The sequence below is a fragment of the Colletotrichum costaricense genome (genome assembly GCF_030867565.1).
Source record: "Colletotrichum costaricense strain IMI 309622 chromosome Unknown Scaffold_10.1, whole genome shotgun sequence".
In the NCBI taxonomy this organism is placed as follows: Eukaryota; Fungi; Ascomycota; class Sordariomycetes; order Glomerellales; family Glomerellaceae; genus Colletotrichum; species Colletotrichum costaricense.
This window is the reverse complement of record NW_026848239.1, coordinates 335909-354900: the sequence shown is the minus strand read 5'-3', so window position 1 is coordinate 354900 and position 18992 is coordinate 335909. Positions and strand designations below refer to the sequence as shown.

The following is an 18992-nucleotide window of genomic DNA, read 5'->3' as shown; positions in this document are numbered from 1 at the left end:
CGTCCATCTTAATGTCGAACTGGCAGGGGTCTTATCCTCTCAATGGCCACCACAGCACGGCAGCTTCCCACTCCGCGGGCGACAGACGGTGCATGAAACAACATCAATCCGACCTGATCTGCGACTTCACCAAAGGGGCTTTGTCCTCGCTCTTTCTACCCACCAACATCTGTCTCTCTATGCACAATAAGTGCTACTAGATTCGTGCCCTTCAGCACGTAACACCAACTCAACCGCCCGCCATGTCGGAAGATCGGGAGCGCAGCAAGATCTCGCTCCGAAGTGGAAAGAGAAAGGGCCGCCCTCAGATCAGCGCACCTCGCCAGATCTCAGAGCCCATTCTACAGGATGGATCTGGCCCAGTACGGCCTCCCGGCTCAAGGCCGATGGCAGATGCAGGTCCTCCGCCGGTTCAGCCTCGGCTTCGCCCGCCGCCGCAAGCTGGAGGCGGAAAGGTAAGCATCCCCAGCAAGGGCTAACTGAAGAGTCAAGTTGAAGGTATTGGAGGCTGACGAGAGAATTTATAGACCTCGGACTTGGTCAAGCGACGATACTCGACGCGGTTTAATACCCTGCCGAACGACTTCGACGTGAATAACCCGCCGGTACCGTCTATGCCATCCCTCGACAAGTACGAGTCCCGCCAGCGAAGAGCAGCACAGCCCCCTCCCAGCCGTGGCGGCACAGCACCAGCGCCAATTGTCGATATAAAGGCATTGCGAGATCCCGGGTTGGTACCAGACCAATGTGAGTAATGGACCTCCTTGGTTCATAGCATGTAACTAACACAGTTCTAGATGTTGCGACATTGCTCAGCGAAGCGGACGAAGACCAGATCCGAGAATTTGAGGATAACCTACGCAATCTCAAGGGCCGGGCCAATGCAGACTTGCAGCAGAATGTCATGCAGAACCGTACCCAGTTCATCAAGATTAGCAAAGAGGCCGAGAAGCTCAAGGGCGAGATGCGAGCGTTGAAGAACCTGATGACGGACCTCAAAGTGAATACAACAGCACTTCGCCAGGCCTCAAACAACGGAAACAATGAGTCTTCAAGCCTTGGGGGCGAACTCTCGACAGGCCTGAGCAAGAGGGACAAGCGAAGCTCGGTCGCAGACCGAAGCGCCCTTTGGAACTCGCAGATGCAGGCACTATACAAGAATGTCGAGGGTTCCCAAAAGTTCCTGCCCAATTCTGCCCGGCGCCATGTCATCCAAAATGCAGGAGCTTGGATTGAGCTGGACAACGCCACATACAAGTCTCGACGAGCGATGCAGATATTCCTACTCAGCGACCATTTGCTTATTGCATCTCGCAAGAAGAGAAAAGCCGATGTCCCGCCTCGCGAAGCTCAAGGACCCCTGGTGAAGCTGGTCGCAGATCGTTGCTGGCCGCTGCTTGATATTGAGGTTGTTGACATGGCCGGACCCGGCGATGGCTCGACGACGAGAAACAAATTGGCAGATGCTGTCATGGTCAGAGGCGTCGGCCAGGAATCTGTCATCTACCGAACCGAAAAGCCAGAGGATACGGAGAAGAACAGTCTGCTTCTCAACATCCGCAAAGCAGTGGAAGAGTTGCGCAAAGAGCGACAGTCAGAACTGGAGGCCAACAACAAGGCCAAGGAGACGATCAACTACTTTGCGTCCCGTGACCCCGGCCTGCTGCAGAAGACTGAGCTTTTGGAAACATTGTCCGACATCAAGGACATGCTCATCGACGTTGATGGAAAGCAGCAAAATCTACGATGGGTCGAAAGCCAGATGGACGAGCTCGATATTGATATTGCATTACAGAGCTTTGAGCCGGCAGTTGACCGCGTCGAGAAGCTGAAGAATCTCGCTCGAGGCCTGAAGAACAATGCGGTGGCGCAGGACTTCATCAGCTTCAAGGTCGAAGAAAGATGTGCCAAGTTGGCGGGCATGATCATTCGCGAGCTCGAGACGACACACACGGCGCCTACCAAGAACAAGCGTAACATTAGTTGGTTGGCCAGGCTTGGCTACGAAGACAGGGCTCGCGAGGCATATCTGGTCGCCAGACATGATATTATCACAAAGCGATCGAGGTAAGATTGGCGATGCTACGTATCCTTTTGGATTTGGCTAACCCCCTTTCAGACAATGCATCTTCCAGGGTGATTTGCACTTGTACATCTGGGAGCTCTCGTTTGTTTACTTCTCTCTGATCCGCAACACCGTGAGCTGCTTTCACTCATGTTTCCCTCCGCCGATGATGAGCGCCTGCGTCAAATGGGCCAAGGAAGAGGTGGAGACTTTCAACGGCATCCTCGCGCGACAGCTCAGTGGAACAGAGCGCGGCGGAAAGGTCTGGAACGAATGCATGGAGCGTGCCCAAGAGCACGCAAAGATGTTGAACGAGGTGCAGCTCGATTTCCGCACACTGGTCGGACGTGATTTGGAGCACTCGTCTGGTGTCACCAGCCCCGTTGGTCTCGGGCTATCGTAGTTGTCAACGATTGAGTGTTCATGGACCCTGCGACGTCTACAATAGGCATGTTAGAGACGGTGTTGATGGGCCTTGAGTAATGGCAATGGAAGGGCTGAAGATTGCGGGTTGTGTTTAGTCCGCGGTCAAGCAAATGATACCGAGACATTAAGGACGAAATGACGGAAGTGCCGCGGCCACTGGCATGTGCACAGATATTTTGGGCCACTTGAGGCTTGTTTGGCCTCTGGCCTGTTTACTTGCGACGACGTTTGTTACCTAAATAGGGAAATAAGTAGCCATAGGACAAGTGACCTATATCGAAACTTCACTGATGGGAAAAAAGGGGAGCAAGCAGTGTGACAAAGGCAACCAGAGAAACCAGAGTTTCGTGAAATCGATCGATGACATGATGCTCAGTCTGTCTACTTGTACTGTCTTATTAAGATATTTAGATTGAGATGCTTTACTTTGGCTGCCCAGGTATCCGTATTACCTAGGTACATACCTACCTATAGGATCTTACCTTCATGTCGAGGCTGATGCATCAAAGGAGTAGACGCAGACGTGACGAGGCTTACGTTAGTGCAGTGTATCGGATTAAGCGAGTCTAGGCCAGGAGGTGTCACCCAATAGGAGGCATTTATCTCCTGCCTCATGGCTTGGGTGTGTTTCTTGCCTGGGGGCTCAGGAAAGTCCCATCCAGTGTGGTGGTGTATCTCTCAATCCCCCTCCTGCCCCAGTCTGCTGGTCTTGCTGCAACCAGCAAGCACCACACCACGCCCGCCGCACCTGCACCCAGCACTAGAGCACCACCTTCCACATCGCAAAAATCCCCAGTGCCCAACGTCGACGTCTTTCCCCGTTCTCATCACAGCATCCAGAGAACATAATCCCTTCCAACCCCACCCTGCGCGAACACGTTCAACGTTGTGCTCCTCTCCCTCGCCCAAAACACTCGATCGCGTCCTCCTTATCTGGCCTCAGACGAAGCTCTGACCGCCTGTGACGATTCGCCGCCAGCCCCACGCTACGATTGAGGTGCTGTGCCAATCTGAATACCGCGACCGGCTGCTGAAAACAACGTCATCCCCAACCTAACTCGACGACCCCGACGACGCTGCCTTCCTTGCTCCCCGCGACCCAGCCTTCGTGCGATCGAGTCATCTATCAACATCCCAAGCATTTCAATCGATTAGACGACTTTCAGCATGGATACGAACATGGAGGACGTCGGCCGTGTCCCCGCCGATCTGCCTTCCACCCAGAACCTCGAGCCCACCACGATCCCTACTTTAGATGGTTGGATCGAGAGCCTCATGAGCTGCAAGCAGCTCGTCGAGGCCGACGTCCAGAGACTTTGCGAGAAGGTAAGCCTTCCGTCCCCAGCGATGATGAAGGTCGTGATGCGCGTTTCCCAGAACGTCACAGCTGCGGTTCGCCATACGGACTCCTCTCCCCTCATCTCGATTCACCCCTCTCGCGTGACCCCTAGGAACGCCTAGCTAACGGCCAGCAACAGGCGCGGGAAGTCTTGCAGGACGAATCTAATGTCCAGCCCGTTGTATGTATCCCCGATCGCAGGGCAAGCGATTCAAGCTGACCCCTCATTCAGAAATGCCCGGTGACAGTGTGCGGTGATATCCACGGCCAATTTCACGATCTTATGGAGTTGTTCAAGATTGGCGGTCCGAACCCCGACACCAACTACCTCTTCATGGGTATGTTGACCATACCATGTCCTCGCACTCTCTTAGATAGACGCTTACCTTACTAGGTGACTACGTCGACCGTGGTTACTACTCCGTCGAGACCGTGACTCTCCTCGTCGCCCTCAAGATCCGATACCCTCAGCGCATCACCATCCTGCGTGGCAACCACGAGTCCCGCCAGATCACCCAAGTCTACGGTTTCTACGACGAGTGCCTCCGAAAATACGGCAACGCCAACGTCTGGAAGTACTTCACCGACCTCTTCGACTACCTCCCCCTTACCGCCCTCATCGACAACCAGATCTTCTGTTTGCACGGTGGTCTGTCTCCTAGTATCGACACCCTGGACAATATCAGAGCTCTCGACAGAATCCAGGAGGTGCCCCACGAGGGCCCCATGTGCGACCTCCTTTGGTCCGACCCGGATGACCGCTGCGGCTGGGGGATATCACCCCGTGGTGCCGGTTATACGTTCGGTCAGGACATCTCCGAGGCTTTCAACCACAACAACGGTCTGACACTTATTGCGCGTGCTCATCAACTGGTGATGGAGGGCTACAATTGGTCTCAGGACAGAAATGTCGTGACGATTTTCTCTGGTAAGCGGAGCCTCTTGATTTGATGGGCTGGAGAATCATGACTAACCGAGCCAGCACCCAACTATTGTTACAGATGCGGTAACCAGGCGGCGATCATGGAAATCGACGAACATCTCAAGTACACTTTGTAAGCACACACTTCTCATCAACGTGCCGTCGACAAGCATATACTAACCATGCGCAGCCTGCAATTCGATCCTTGCCCCAGAGCCGGCGAGCCGATGGTCTCGAGACGCACACCCGACTACTTCCTCTGATCAACCTATCCGATACCCTTACCGTCTATCACCCAGATCGATCTGGATGTCATCCATGGACGGAATTCGAAGAGATGGGGGCGTGCATGCTCAACTTGCATTGGTGTTTTAGGGGCGTCTAATCTTGTAAGATTACAACAAAAGCCAAGAGAACCAATGTACTCCCAAGAAAGAGAGATCCTGCGTTGAGCAATATGATATAAAGCGAGAGAGATACAGAATGGCCCCAGGACGCTCAACTAGGAGCGCGAGAGTTCCTTATCATTAAGGTTCCTGGTGTATCCTGGACGCTTTCCTCTGTCATCACGTTAGATACTCATCATAGACCGCCGGCAACAAAGAAGGTGTCGATGTTAATGACAAGCTGATGTTCCAATTTCCGTTTAACCCCCTGACCTGCCACGCATGGATACAACCAAGTTGCGGGCTAATGCTTCAAGGTGAGCTTCCAAGCTACTATTTTATTCAAGCACACGATAAATGATCGCCTTGCGCCTGTAGGTCCGTATTTGGAACCTCCCAAATATGCATCGTCATCATCACACATTATCTCTCCTGCACCATATGTCGGACGTAGCGTACCCTACGATGCTTCCTCACCTCCTACGCCGCCGACGCCGACGTTCATGACTTCGCCTCCTCTCCTCGCTCGTCTTCCTCCTGGTCGGTCGACCCCTTCTCACCTTCTTCTCGACGACCACACGCTCCCGGAAGATCTCTCTCCTCCTTCCCCCGATGCCTAGACCGCCTATACCCGTGTTGATCTCGTTGCTGATCTCCTCGGACCGACTGCTGCCCGACGAGCGCGTCCCGCCAAAGTAGCCGCTTCGGCTATCTCCGGACCCTGTAAAGTAGCTGCTCCGGGTGTAGTCGGTGGCGAGGTAGCCGCTCGGGGTGAAGTACTCTGTGCGAGACGAGGCTCGTCCTCGCACCGCCGTCGTGGTCCGTCTGGAGAAGGAGCTGATGACGCCATGGCGCCCTTCGTGGCGGCCGCTGCGGCCGCCTCGGAACCTTTCGCGGACGGTGAGGGTGCTGACGCGTTTGTAGGCGTGCTGGCCCTTTGCGTAGTGGCCCGGCTTGCAGGCGCCGTCGGGGACGTGGAAGCGGAGGTCGAAGCGGAAGAGGGCGTAGAGGAAGATAACGACGAGTTCGAGGTCATAGTTGAAGATGTAGTAGCAGGCTTTGTGATGCCACCAGCCGGGGAAGAGGACGGGGCGGACGGCGTAGTTTACGGCGCAGCGGTAGGCGGCGCCGATGGTCATGAGGGTCGCGGCGGTGAGGACGAGGATGATTTTGGTGGTGAGGGAGCCGTAGCCGAAGGGCTCGGGGCGGCGGAGACCGGGGTAGAAGGCGGCGAAGAGGAGGATGGGGATGGGGAGGAAGGCGATGAGGGCTAGTGTGGTGGAGGTGAAGAGCTGGACGACGCGGCAGTCGTAGAGGCTTACCGGGTCGAGGGTGTAGAAGCTGACGACGAGGGCGGTGATGGCGCAGACGAGGCAGACGAAGATGAGGAAGTAGGTGAAGAGGAAGAAGACGTTGACGGCGGGCAGCCAGCCAATGTTGGGGTGGAGGCCGCGGAGGAGGCGGTGGGTGAAGAGGAGGTTGAGGATGAAGAGGAGGACGACGCCGGCGGCGGCGAAGACGGCTGCCGCGATGTTGAGGGAGACGTTCCAGGGCTGGGTGGCCCAGGCGATGCGGAGGGAGAGGGCAATGATGCGGGTGATGCAGAAGCCGACGAGGACACCCGAGGGAAGGAACTTGTGGCCCCGGGCATTGTTTCGGAGGAAGATTGCGCCGTTGAGGAGGGCGGCGGCGAAGAAGAAGATGATGAGGATGATGCAGATCGGGACGTCTACCCTCACGTCTGGGATGAGACCCAGGGCGGCCACTTGTGGGGGGTAAGGAGGTCCATACAGAGGCAGCTAGTAGGCGGAGAGGAGTTCACAATGTTAGCTGTGAGGTCCTCTTTTCTTTGCAATGCTGGATAGAAAGGGAGAGGGAATAGGGGGTAGACGAACCGGAGCCCCAATGGGTATGAGTGCCGCCATTCTGACAAAGTACCTGTCAGGACTAGTAACTATTCGCAGGCCTGAAGCTGCTGGCAAGCCAAGCAGCACCTGCAGAACAGCTATAACCAGGGAGGAGGAGGCTGAATGAGCTGGACAGTCGAGGATGCTTGGCAGCCAGTGCTCATGCTCATACTCGTGCTAAGGGGAAGGAGGGGATCCAAACCAGACGTAAAAGCCACGCCGAATGTAAGTCAAAAGAGAGGAAGGAATCCTCTCTCCCCCTCCATTGCGTACGACTAGTTTCTTGGAAAAGACCGGGGTAAGAGCAATTCTTTATCATCGTGTTTGCCGTACGGAAACATATTCGTCTGAGCTTCGAGTGCATTCTTCCTTAGCGTCGGCGAAGGGTGCGTTGGTCTATGTGAGCTATTCGGCACGGACATGGGGGAAGAGAAGAGTGACGGACGAGGCAAAGGTAAAGGCGGATGCGGGTTTCAGCCTGTTGCAAGAGCTGAGAAGAGCTGAGAGCGAGAAAGAGTCGGATTGGCTCTCGCTGATAAGTTTGTGCGGTCTTTTTTGGTGTTCTCGAAAAATGGGCGAGAGTGACGAGTGGTGGGAGTTCGTCTCATAGATAGAATGGCGTTGTGAGGAAACGAGATGACAGTATATTGCCTCTCATACCCCATACTCTCCTCCTCTTCAATTGTAGTAGTCGGCCTCTTCCTTAAATTCAGCCTCTATTACCCATCATGCTTGAAGTCGTAGGATCGACCCGAGAAGCGAATCGCGAGCCTAAGAAGTAGAGCCTTGCCCCTTGAGACCATCGCGTTCGCTTCACGCTTGCGGCGGCACGCGGCACGCAACATGTAAGATTTCTGTAGGCTCGGATGCTTGAGAACAGAGAAGGAGTTCGCACATGTCGGAAACTTGCGAGACAACTCAGCCCCAGTCAAACTAACGCAGAGCAAGGCTGTAGGTGTTTGGGCCCATATCATCGCCGTTAACTATAGATCGGGGAAAGAGGAAGAGGGCATGTCATTGCACAGTAGGGCTGCGGTGCAGAAACATGTTTCCCATCGGTCCCTTGCCAGTCTACCTGGGACAGTCAACGTCGGTGGTCCGCATCCCTCTTGGACGTGCGCGGCCGTTAGTCCCGCAGCGAGCGATGTCGATGGCTGGGGAGCCACGCTCACGGACCTTGAAAGTGAGGGACCGGTGCTGACCGGACTCCGACTTTGTGTGTACAATTGTCGGAAATAACGGCTCGTGAAAATCGCTTTATGAGCTATGTCGAATCCAGAGTTTCTAGACAGTAATTTGCTGGAAAACTGAACAAGAGCAAGTCTGGCGATGAATACTCGTTTTGGTCTTCGCCCGTATGCATTTTTTGAACAATGTGGCTCACCTTGACCATATCGAAATACCGTTACTCATTGAAATAAATGGCATGGGCGAGCTTTTTTTTTGTTGATGTGTATCATCAAGATGTGTCCCGTGATTCGTTTAGGCGTGTCCAATTCACAATGCGGCGCTCTCGAAAAGGCTATCGATGTCAGAATGAATGTCCCTGTAGCCCCTTGGAAGGTCAGATGATGCTACTGAAGGACCATGGGCTTGACAGACAATGAAGCCCACATGTAGCTCAGTGGTATAACCTCGTCGAGTCAAACGGCCAGACAATCAAGCTTTTTCGTCCAAGACTCGTGATGCTGATCAGACCCGTCGATACACAATTCATCGTCAAAACCCAATGTAGTGTGTGGCCATGGACACTTGAGCTTAACACCGCTTGCGCAGCAACTTTTTCCCATTAGGGTTGTGCTGAAGAGTTCTGTGACCTAGAAGAGAATTCGAAGCAGGCACAGGTGATGATTATTGTTTGAAATCAACATGGCTGTCAGGCATGGTTGGACTGCGTGAGAACATGTCCATGGGAATTTTTCGTATCGACATTGGACGGGATGGAGATGATTTCCAACGCCGTAAAATCTTCTTCGATATAACAAAAGACTTGGAGCAGACGTGCTGTCCAGAGAACGCAAAACTACGTCGAAAACCTCTCGAATGAATGTGTCGGTTGATATGACCGTCACCCATGGGGGTTTGACGCATATTGACGTTGCGACAACGCCGCTTTACTGTACTGCTGTGACCAAACGATCAGAATGAGTGCCTTAATGCAATGTCATTAACAGACCCGAATGTCAGACATCAGATCGTCTAGGATCATCTACCGATTGAAGAACAATGTTCAAGCTTTCTTGGACTATAGACCAATCAGGCAACGTATTCTTCGAGTCATAGGAACAATTTCCCCCGAGTGATGAGTCCGGAGTAGTAGTATCCGGAGTTATGCGTCTATTCGATTAGCATGAACTTGCTATGATTGAGTCGTAGCTGTGTCAGCCGCAGTTTATCAACCGATGTGACACCACCGTTTCGCCGCATAAAAGGCAATAACGGCGAGACCGCAACAATCGAAGAATGATTGCCGCATGTCGTCTCTCGGACGCCGCTCCGCAAGTAGTTGCCGACAGCCGCCGTTCCTCAATTCGACAACGGAGCCGCTTCCTTTGAAATTTTCCTCCGACACGGCAATCAAGACACTCTGAGCTGTAAAGTGTACTAGGTACTTAAGAGATACCTAGTCGCTCGAACGCCGTTATGTGCAGTAGCGTAGTGAGCAACGGTCTCAAGTCTGAGTACCTTGTTATCGAAGAAAGTTAATTCTTTCTGAGTCACAAGTACAAGAATACAGTTTTAATAAAACAGTGTAGTGCCCACCCAGCACTTAACGGTCTCAAGTCAGAAACGTTTCTTTGTTGATCTTTGTTGAACGTGTGGATAGGTTTTATAGTTCGATGGGGCAAATGCTTGCCACGTTTTTGAAGAAGGAAGCATGGTAGCTGGTAGCTTTCGACGACGAGCCAACACCAAGCCAATGGGAGGGCGTTGTAGCCTCAGACTCAGCGGCAACATGCACGCTCGGATCCTTCTACTTCCCACGACGTGCAAGATAAACCATATTGCGTGGCGTCGGTGTCTCAAGGTATGAAAGAGCGGTCCAAACTGTGGCAAAGGCCTGGAGTTGTCGCGCCCGATTGAACCTGGACTGAGGCAGTATGCGCGGACACTCCGTATGTGACTGCCAAGTACGGAAATGTCGATGCAAGGGATCATCCTCACCCACAGCACCGCGGGCACTCAATAGGGAAGATGAGACTGTCGTCACAACTGAGGACAGACGGCAAGGAACTTCTTACGCACAACCCAGCTGTGCCTCATAGCCGCGAGCCGTATGTATATAGACTTTCAGCGTGCTTACCCGAAGTCGGGATTTGATCTCGGATCCGAACTGTTCCATGGTCTGCTGACGTGTATTGTAACAAGCGATTGGCAGTGAAAATGGGACGAGCGGGTAAAGACCCTCAAACTTGACGATTTGCGATGTTTCTCACTCATCCCACGCGAATTCTATTTTTGTTTGTTGATCATTGCACGTGCTTCGATTTAGGGTTGAGTGAGTTCTCCGTGACAGCGGGAGCGGCTGGCCGCGTGATGAACAAACGGCCGAAATCTTGGTCTACGGATACCGAATTCCGCAGATGGTCCGGCGAGAAGCACAATAATGATCGGCATTATTATCGGACTCGAGTGTTGGACAATTCGCACTCGAAGCTTCGAACGCTCAAGTCGAGAACTCGGCGCTGCTGACTGGCGACCTAATTGAGATATGATGGAGTTGGAATGGAGGCGAGCTGTCATTGGGTAGATCGTCCAAACGGCGCGTTCATCCTTGGGAACAATCCGACGAAGTGGCTAGGCCTTGTCCGTGCCACGCAAGATAAAGGCAGCGCTGGGACCATCTTTCATTTCACAAACGCTGGTATCGCCAGTAGCCGACGCGGTTTCTGGGTCAGGGAGCGATGGAGTTGCGCTGCTCTTTCCCCGCTGTATTCGCAACCCCTGCTGTAATCCTGGAGCATTGTGAGCCTCACCAATCAGAGCACAGTATCGCTGGGTTGAGACATGCGCGAAGTCGTGGTAATTTCGCCTAGTACTCCGCTTTGTCAACCGCCTTGGTTGCCCCTCGAGTCTATTCGGCAGTTTGTGGATGTTTCTTCGCTGAATGGATACCATGTTTATGCTCAGTTAGCTTATGAAGCTCTGTTCTTGGGCTGACGATGATGGAAGCCCGCAGTTTGACACTCGCGTCATTATCTTGTTGGAACTTGAATGGCAATGCCAATGTCATGGTCATAACTGCAGTCTGTGAGCAGCAACCAGTGTGTTGCGCCGCGCCACAGCCGTGCTGCTGCAGTGTGACTCCGCGGACACATGTACCTGCACAAGCCTGGTGGTGAGAAAGCCACCACACCGACGCTCAGTCGCCGTGCAAACATAATGAGTCTCGTTGTGCAGATTGTCGCCCGTTTCCTAATTGATCGTTCTCTGGTGGATGCAGTTGTCCACCTTGCCGATTTCGGCCGTCCTGCCCCGGCCAGTTTGTGAGCTGTCGCCCACAACCGTCTTATGAATCGTGTTCGGACGGGGAGGGTGCCGCCCGTACCCCAGGAAATGCATCAAGATCACAACGGATGGATGAGGGGAAACGGCTTGGACGGCGTGTAGGTATTCGTATCCGTACTGACTGTGAGCCTGCGAGGTGTCTTGAAGAAGCTGAGGAACTGAGTGTGTAGGGCAAAGTGAGTTGAAACACGAGTCGATAGCCGTGAGACAGTCTGCCAACAAGCGTGTATCGGCACATGGTTTCTCGAGACATGGCTCTCCCTTGCCAACGCTGTCACGAGCGTTAGTAGTTGATGGGTTTCTTCAGTCTTGTTGTTGACATGCTGAGCGATCTGGCTAGACCTCCCATCAGAGCCATTCTCGAAGATGGGATGGCAGCGAGTGGCACGAACGGGCCAACCATCGCGATAATAAAGCTTCGACAAGGAAGACCATGTGGTGTGAAGATTGATCAACGACGAGGAGGACGTGTTGCCGACGGCTGGTTTCCCGCCATTGCCGCACTGGCCTGACAAAGCCGGGGAAAGAGGGATGGTCCCTTCATGGTGGAAGCCATTGCATTCATGTTCCCAGTCTTCCTCGTCAGCTTCAGGTGGTGTTTGTTTTCATTGCCCCCATTGCCAGCACATTGGTGTCGTGACGCCGTAAATACAACGTAGACGTGAGCAGTGGAAGTTTGAAAATAGAAATGGATGGTAGGATGGCTTGGTGCCCTAGGATTGAGTGTCTCTGAGAGCGAAGTTTAGGAGATGAAAAGGAGGCGGAAAGAAACGGTAGGTGACCAACCGTCTTCCCTTCTCTCCAGATGTATCCGTAGAATCTGCCGGCGTCGAGGCGCTTGGATTCCAAGTACTCGGGACGGAACATTGTTAGGAAATGTTCCGAGCAGATGTTGATCAAAAAACAACGGTGACAGCCTTGACGTTAAGTTAACGAGCCGAACTACAAGCCTTGTCTACACAGTACCCCGTATGCCCATGAAAGGGGGAAGTTCCTGCTGGCGGCGACGGCCCACGGCTGCGATGAAGGGGTTTATTGTGGTTTATGCAAATAGGATATATCCACGGCGACGGGAGGGGACAGATTCGAATGGAGAGAAAACGGAGTAGGAACCAACGATAAGAGAGGATTGGACGGCCAGGACCTGGAGTGAATTGGAAGAGTGTTGGCAGTTTGATCCATGGCCGACGAGGGGAGACCCTGAGACACCCCTGTCAGCTGCTAGTTGCTCCCCTGCTCCACCAATTTTGAATACTCAAAGCGCCTTGCCTGTTTCTGACAATTCCGGTGGCCGTTGCTTCCCAAGTTATTGTGAAGAGCAGGGGTAGCTGGTACGTTGCCAGGTACGAGGGGGCAGTACGTACCGGTTGTTCCTACCGTCAACTTTCTTTACCTTCCTAGTTACAACTTGCAGCACCTACGGAATACATAGCATGTACCCAAGTCTCTGAGCGGCTGCCCACACAGATGGGGGGCCAGACTGGAGTAGCCTCTTGTGCCTGTTGGGTAGCGCAGCCACTCACATCGACCACAGCTGACGGTTCTCTGGTAGTCTCTCTTTCTCATTGGAGAGAAGGTCGCGGATGGCTTTCCTGCAGATGGGTGATGGCCGCGAGGTGGGCAACTTTCTTTTTTGCTGGTGCGCTTTCACCTCTTTCCTTTTCCCTCCGAGTGTGAGAGTCTCTTCTCAAAGACCCAAAGAAGGCAAGGGCCCCAGCCTCCTTACATCCATGTCCCATGACCCATGTTCATATGGCCCCAGTTCGCGTCCAGAAAGAACTTCCATCCTTACCAGAGAAGAAAGTCCACACCTCCAAACCTCTTAGTTGTACCTTCCCGCCGCGTGCCGTCGCCATTCAGGGCCTGGTCCATGGTCCACCGCCCAGGTCCCGGCCCGGGGTCAACCTGAGGGAAGGAAGCGTGGGAAGACTTGAGAGGGTACCTTCCACCGCACCTCTGATAATCGGCTGTGCCCATGTGCCCATCCCATGTCCCTCGCGCTGCTTGCTGCCTTCCAAAATTTCCCTATTTTCCCCAAGGTCCTCCCGTACCTGCCGCAGAGTGCTCCTCTTGCCTCCCCTTCCCCTTCCCTCCCGCGCGTGAGTGTGTGTGTGTTTGTGTGGTTGCGAGCTTCGTCCCGCCTCAAAACAACATCATCGCCTTTCCCTTCTTCTCTCGCCTCGACGAGCCCGACCGTGACACGTCGAATTTCCTCACAAATCTCGGATCTTAACTGCATCCTCCTAATTGTATTCCTACCCGAATATTGTCAATCAACCTTTGTTTGCCTTCACTTACTTACTCTCGTTCAGCCTCTTACCTCTCGCAACCCACCAATCTAGTGGTGCAGTTCCCCGAGTACCTATTTCTAAATCTCTTGGTCAACCTCCTTCCCGCGACGAAATATCAATCCGATTTCCATGTCCATACGTTAATCGCGACCCAATTCCCGAGCATTCGACAGTCTCTCACCTTCCTCGGCCCCCACCTGGAGCTATTTTCTCAATTGACACAGTTGATCAACCACCTACCCGCCGTTTTGCCTCTTTTTCCCGACGACAACAACAACAACAACAACAACAGCAACAGCTCAGTGCAAACGATTCGGCCTCTTTACAAAATCAATTGAACGACTGCCTGAATCCTTTTTGGTTACGACTATCACTCGTCCAGCATCTCTCAGAGCCACAAGCACTCTTTACCTTGACTGTCAAACGTTCACGACGATCTCCCGTTCGCCCCGCCAAGAAATTCCTTCGGGACGACGATCTGTGAAGTCTTGGAAAGATAGTCATGAACGGGATCCTTCTCTGATCAACGACTTCAAATCGAGCCTTCCAAGCTGGTGGCCACGAGTTACGGAACGACATTTTCAACCACCGGTAAAGGAAAGCCTACAGGCAGAGGAAGAGAGATGGGTCAAATAGCGAGAGCAGCACTTTCGTCAGTGCTGTCCGCGGCAGTGGTTTCGGCGCAGTCAAGCTGTATTTCTCTGCAGGGATCGACGACATGTTCAGCTTTTCAGTCAGCATCCGTTTCGACTACAGGCTTTGTGGCGGGGATTTTGTACGTTGTGTAATCACTAAGCGCCGTGACCTACACTGACCATCCTTAATAGCCCCTTCCTTCAATATGTGTCCAGCAGAGAAACATTTGATCAGCAGATGTCGTCTTATCTTGAGACAACATACGTGCGGGAGAAGTAAGCTCATCCATCAGCGATTTCGTAAATGCTTTTGCTCACACGGAACCAGGTATCAAACACTACTTGGCTGTAGCAACGTCAATCTTACCAACCCGGACGAGCTATATGCACGTTTCACGGCTACAGTTGTCTGCAACTCAATTGTTCAGAATTCGATCGACGCATGCAATTTGACTGCATCCAACTCACGACCCGTGTGCGCCGACACTTGTGTAAGTGACTCGTGGAATTGGCAGCAGTTGCGACAGTTGCTAACGTGAATCAAAGGCCGAATTCGCACAAAGTGAGGCTCTGCTCACCTCGGACAGCAGTCTCTGCGGTAACCCGGGCAGCAATCTCGTCAATCAAATTCGAGCAGACTTCACCAACTGCGCTCTGCCTGCCGGCTCTCTGTCATCTTCCAACTGCATTCAAGGCGTCGCCAACGAGAAGGAGAACTGTGGATACGGCAACAGCACCGTGGGATTGTGCTCCTATTGCGCATCTGGTGGTATTAACTCTACTGACACATGCTGCTACAACTCGAACATCGACCAGCGTTGTGCCGGAGTCACGCTACCCTCCATTTTCCCTACTATGACCTTCGCACCCCCAACGGCAACGGCGACCCCGAGCCCGTCAAATACGGCAGCTGCATCCAAAGGACTATCAGGTGGTGCCATTGCCGGTATCGTTATCGGCAGCGTGGTAGGCGCCCTGTTGCTTGCCGGCCTCATCTTCGCATGCATCTTGCTCGCCAAAAGAAGAAGACGTGGGAGCCAGAAAGGCAGTGTGTTCAACCAACCGTCACCCTCTAGGCAAGGACCGTCTACGGTTAAGATAGCGCCGGCCCAGACCACGAGCGGATACGAAGTCTTGCCCGGCGGCCGAATCGCCCGAATGTCAGCTTTGGAGAGCGCATCAGACCCGGCTCCTGTCCCGCCTAGCCGCAACAGTGGCCCCCTCATGGCCGTCGCCGCTGGAGGAGCAGCAGGATATATGACGGGCAGGAGGAGAGGCGACGATCCGTCTTCATCCGAATTTGGAGACAGCCCCGAGTCGGAATCCAGAGCTGGTGTTCTACGGCCCCCTCCCACTAACATCCGGAGGACGGGGTCTCTATCTAGTAGCTCAGTCCTGGCGGATCCGCAATCGCCAACGAGCGCCGGAATGTCGTCTCCACAAGGCATGGCCAGCCAGCAATCTGAGCAGCTGCCATTCTTCAAGGATTACTACTCTCAAGACGACATCCACCCCGGTGATAGAGTCGCTACACTCTGGGCCTATCAACCCCGTGCCCCCGATGAATTTACTCTCGAACGCGGCGATATGCTCAAGATTGTGGGTATCTGGGACGACGGTTGGGCAACGGGTATTCTGGTGGATGAGCGGGCCGATGAATGGGAAGCTCGACGACAGGCCCAACGAGACAGCGGTGTTTCCAACACTTCTGGCCGGCATCAGGACAATTCGCCGCCCGTGAGCGGCGAGATCAAGGCCTTCCCCCTCGTTTGCGTTTGCTTACCGGAACACTGGAGGAAAACTATTGAAGGGGATGTCTCGACAGAAGGTTCCAGCGCTCACCAAGGACACTCATCTTTTTCATGAAAAAGCAAGGCCAATTTACTGAGTTTTGCATACACCTAAACGAAAATAGTTGTCTTTTCAGCATGGGCTACGGCGTTGAGGCATCGAGCTTGTATTGACTTCGGCCTCACAGAGAGGTCGAAGTTCCCTTCGGGCGACATTGACCAGCGACTCTTAATGAAACGTGCTCAACGTTTCCACCGACCGCATTTCACTTGACTCCCTTGGCATTTTGCACATAGAGACGAAGTAACTACATTTCTGCGACGACCCGCCTAATGTCATCAATCCTAGACGAACGAACGAAACTTTCTTCTTCAACGCGGCATCGCTTCGAATCACGACGACCACTCGGAAGCCTTCACAGACCAATTCGAGCACCCCATGCGAGTGGTTCTGATGAGACAACGATACGCGATCTTAATTTTATGACGAACACGCACGCAATGCGCTCTCCCCTTTCATTTCGAACAATCGACTTATATACCCATGGTGCGGTGACGAGGTACTGATGTTTGTGGAGTAATAAGAGGTCGGGGAGGGCCTATGCGACATACTTAATGGCGGACCTCTTGGGCAGAAGAGCTGAGCCTGCGGCAGCGGATATGTCTGGCTTGTCGTCCTTGGTATTACTCGGTCACACATCGACTCCCGATCGACTAGGTGGAGGCGAGGACAACGACAAAGCCTGGGCACTTGGTTTTGAGGAGGTGAATCGGATTTCGTCTTAATCGTTGGCTGTTGCGGCGCGAAACCTATCCTGCTACACGTGGCCTGACGATATTACTTTGGCTTCCTCCTGTAACCTACTGGATAGCCGCTCAATTTACTTAGCTCAAATACCAAAGAGAGTTCTCTCACACTAATGATGCTTCTTGCTATAGCTGACGGTTGTGAGGCAGACGTGACAGTGTGGTATTGGTGCCGCTGATGCTACCCTGAATGGTTTCATCCGCATCGGGAGCTGAAACTCTTGTGGTCACGCGCGCATGAGCAGCTTCTTTCAGCTTGTGCTCCGTCGGGAAAGTCCCTGAACCAGGAAGATTAAGATCGCGAATTAAGAAGCACAGAAAATGCTGACACAAGGAGGAGGTGTTTGTTGCAGTGGAATTTGGCGGTGAGGCTAGGGCTGGAAAGAGAGTTTGGTGGGATGAGACTTTTAGACCTAGATCTTGACACTGATGACATGGGCATCGTAGGTATGGCGTAGCTCTTCAGACGAACTGTATCTACAGAGTCATCCACTTTTGATGGACAGGCATGACTCTTGCTGTCCTACCTCTCGCTCGCTTCGGATTGCGCAGTTTGGGGGGATCATGGAACAGGCTTGGGATTGGGCGAGGGAAGGGAAGAGTGAAAGGGTTTGCTGCTAAGTTGAGCAGCTTGTCGTGTTTGAAAGGGTTTCCGCTTGGGATTAACACCGGCGGGCTATTCTTTCCAATATCAAGGTGTTCCTCCGAAGAGGAGGGGCGGTTTTATTCTAGCTTCTGAGACCTGTCGTTTCTTCTCACCTTATCTTGTACGAATGAAAGGAAGTAGGTTTTGTCTTTCGCTAGTGACGTGGAACGCCGAGACGGCCGGGTTACCTCCCGGTGAAGGCGGTGGCCTTTCTACTTCCATGCTCTTATTGCTGCGGCGCGCGCCAAGGTGGGGGTTTGGGAGGGGGGGAGGTCTTTTGGAGGGGTTAATTTCTTCAAGCTCCTCCTACCTTACGCGGTAAGGTATGAGGAGGTTTCCGCTTCGGGGAGATCTTGACATGTGCCATCTCGCAACTTGGCGATCGTCGGGCGCCCTTGTTGCGTGCTGATTCGTTGGGAAGCTGTCGGTTATATGGGCAGCCTGTGTTTTGTGTGTGTCTCTGTCGCTCTCTTGGGTGAGCTGACTTCCGATTAATGTTACGGTAAGTGAGCTGTGTGTAACCCACCTGTCTGGGGCAGCTACTGCTGACGTTTTGCGAAGCATTACTCCTGCTTGAGTCTAGATGATACTGTGATAATACGGTGCTCAAAATTGAGTATACATATCAGCCACCAAGTTGGGGATATCAGTAAACGAAACGGTTCTTGTATGGGTTGAGCAATGACACCGTCAAGACGCTTGGGTAAGACACACCAGCTTTGAGGGCTCCTGCAGGTTGCATGACCGGTGATCAGCTTTTGGTATAAGTCCTGCTTGGTTCGTTCGTAGACGCGGACAGATTTAACTTATGTGCTTGATCGAGAGTTTGCAGATCAAGCTTTGTAAGCTATCGTTTACCTAATTCTCGTTGCTATGAATATGGTATCAAGCTACCGAGTGACCTTCAATCACTCAACTGAGGCCTGGCAGGGGTGGAAGCACGGGCCAGGTTTACGGGTACGCGGTGCGGAGGTTAAAGACGGCGGGACGCCGATGTACCACGTAAGGTAAGGTAAGGTACTGATTGCTTAAGTGGACAGCCTACGTCCCGCCCGCGGCAGGCACCTTGCTTGATCTGGGGACGGTGACCTAAATGCACTCGTGATTGCATCACTGCTGCAAGGCATCTTTACCAACAACTCGTCAATCTTCGCGACGCAACGAGAACTCTACCACAGATAGAGTCCCGTCCCTCGGTACAACTAGGTCAAATGACTGCTTTTTGCGACTTACCTTCCCCAACATGACCGCTCCCTACCACACCGGCCA

The 18992-nt window shown here is 53.1% G+C and overlaps 5 protein-coding genes across 5 annotated transcripts; 4 read left to right on the top strand and 1 right to left on the bottom strand.

Annotated features, from left to right (window-relative positions):
- Nucleotides 1–242: 242 nt before the first annotated feature.
- On the top strand, nt 243–2468 carry CCOS01_09712 (uncharacterized protein; the record flags this gene model as incomplete). Its single annotated transcript, XM_060457869.1, has 4 exons — nt 243–455; nt 528–747; nt 798–2067; nt 2120–2468. The coding sequence occupies 4 exons, from the start codon at nt 243–245 to the stop codon at nt 2466–2468; spliced, it is 2052 nt and encodes a 683-aa protein (XP_060311034.1).
- A 1190-nt stretch (nt 2469–3658) lies between these two features.
- CCOS01_09711 (serine/threonine-protein phosphatase PP2A catalytic subunit) lies at nt 3659–5015 on the top strand (the record flags this gene model as incomplete). The annotated part of the gene is made up of 6 exons (XM_060457868.1): nt 3659–3817; nt 3970–4011; nt 4063–4168; nt 4225–4758; nt 4813–4885; nt 4943–5015. The coding sequence occupies 6 exons, from the start codon at nt 3659–3661 to the stop codon at nt 5013–5015; spliced, it is 987 nt and encodes a 328-aa protein (XP_060311033.1).
- Nucleotides 5016–5611: 596 nt separating this feature from the next.
- On the bottom strand, nt 5612–7063 carry CCOS01_09710 (uncharacterized protein; the record flags this gene model as incomplete). Its single annotated transcript, XM_060457867.1, has 2 exons — nt 5612–6937; nt 7034–7063. The coding sequence occupies 2 exons, from the start codon at nt 7061–7063 to the stop codon at nt 5612–5614; spliced, it is 1356 nt and encodes a 451-aa protein (XP_060311032.1).
- Nucleotides 7064–10471: 3408 nt separating this feature from the next.
- On the top strand, nt 10472–10738 carry CCOS01_09709 (uncharacterized protein; the record flags this gene model as incomplete). Its single annotated transcript, XM_060457866.1, has 1 exon — nt 10472–10738. One exon carries the CDS (start codon nt 10472–10474, stop codon nt 10736–10738), a length of 267 nt encoding a protein of 88 aa, XP_060311031.1.
- Nucleotides 10739–14718: 3980 nt separating this feature from the next.
- On the top strand, nt 14719–16346 carry CCOS01_09708 (SH3 domain-containing protein; the record flags this gene model as incomplete). The annotated part of the gene is made up of 3 exons (XM_060457865.1): nt 14719–14756; nt 14809–14971; nt 15027–16346. 3 exons carry the CDS (start codon nt 14719–14721, stop codon nt 16344–16346), a joined length of 1521 nt encoding a protein of 506 aa, XP_060311030.1.
- Nucleotides 16347–18992: the final 2646 nt, after the last annotated feature.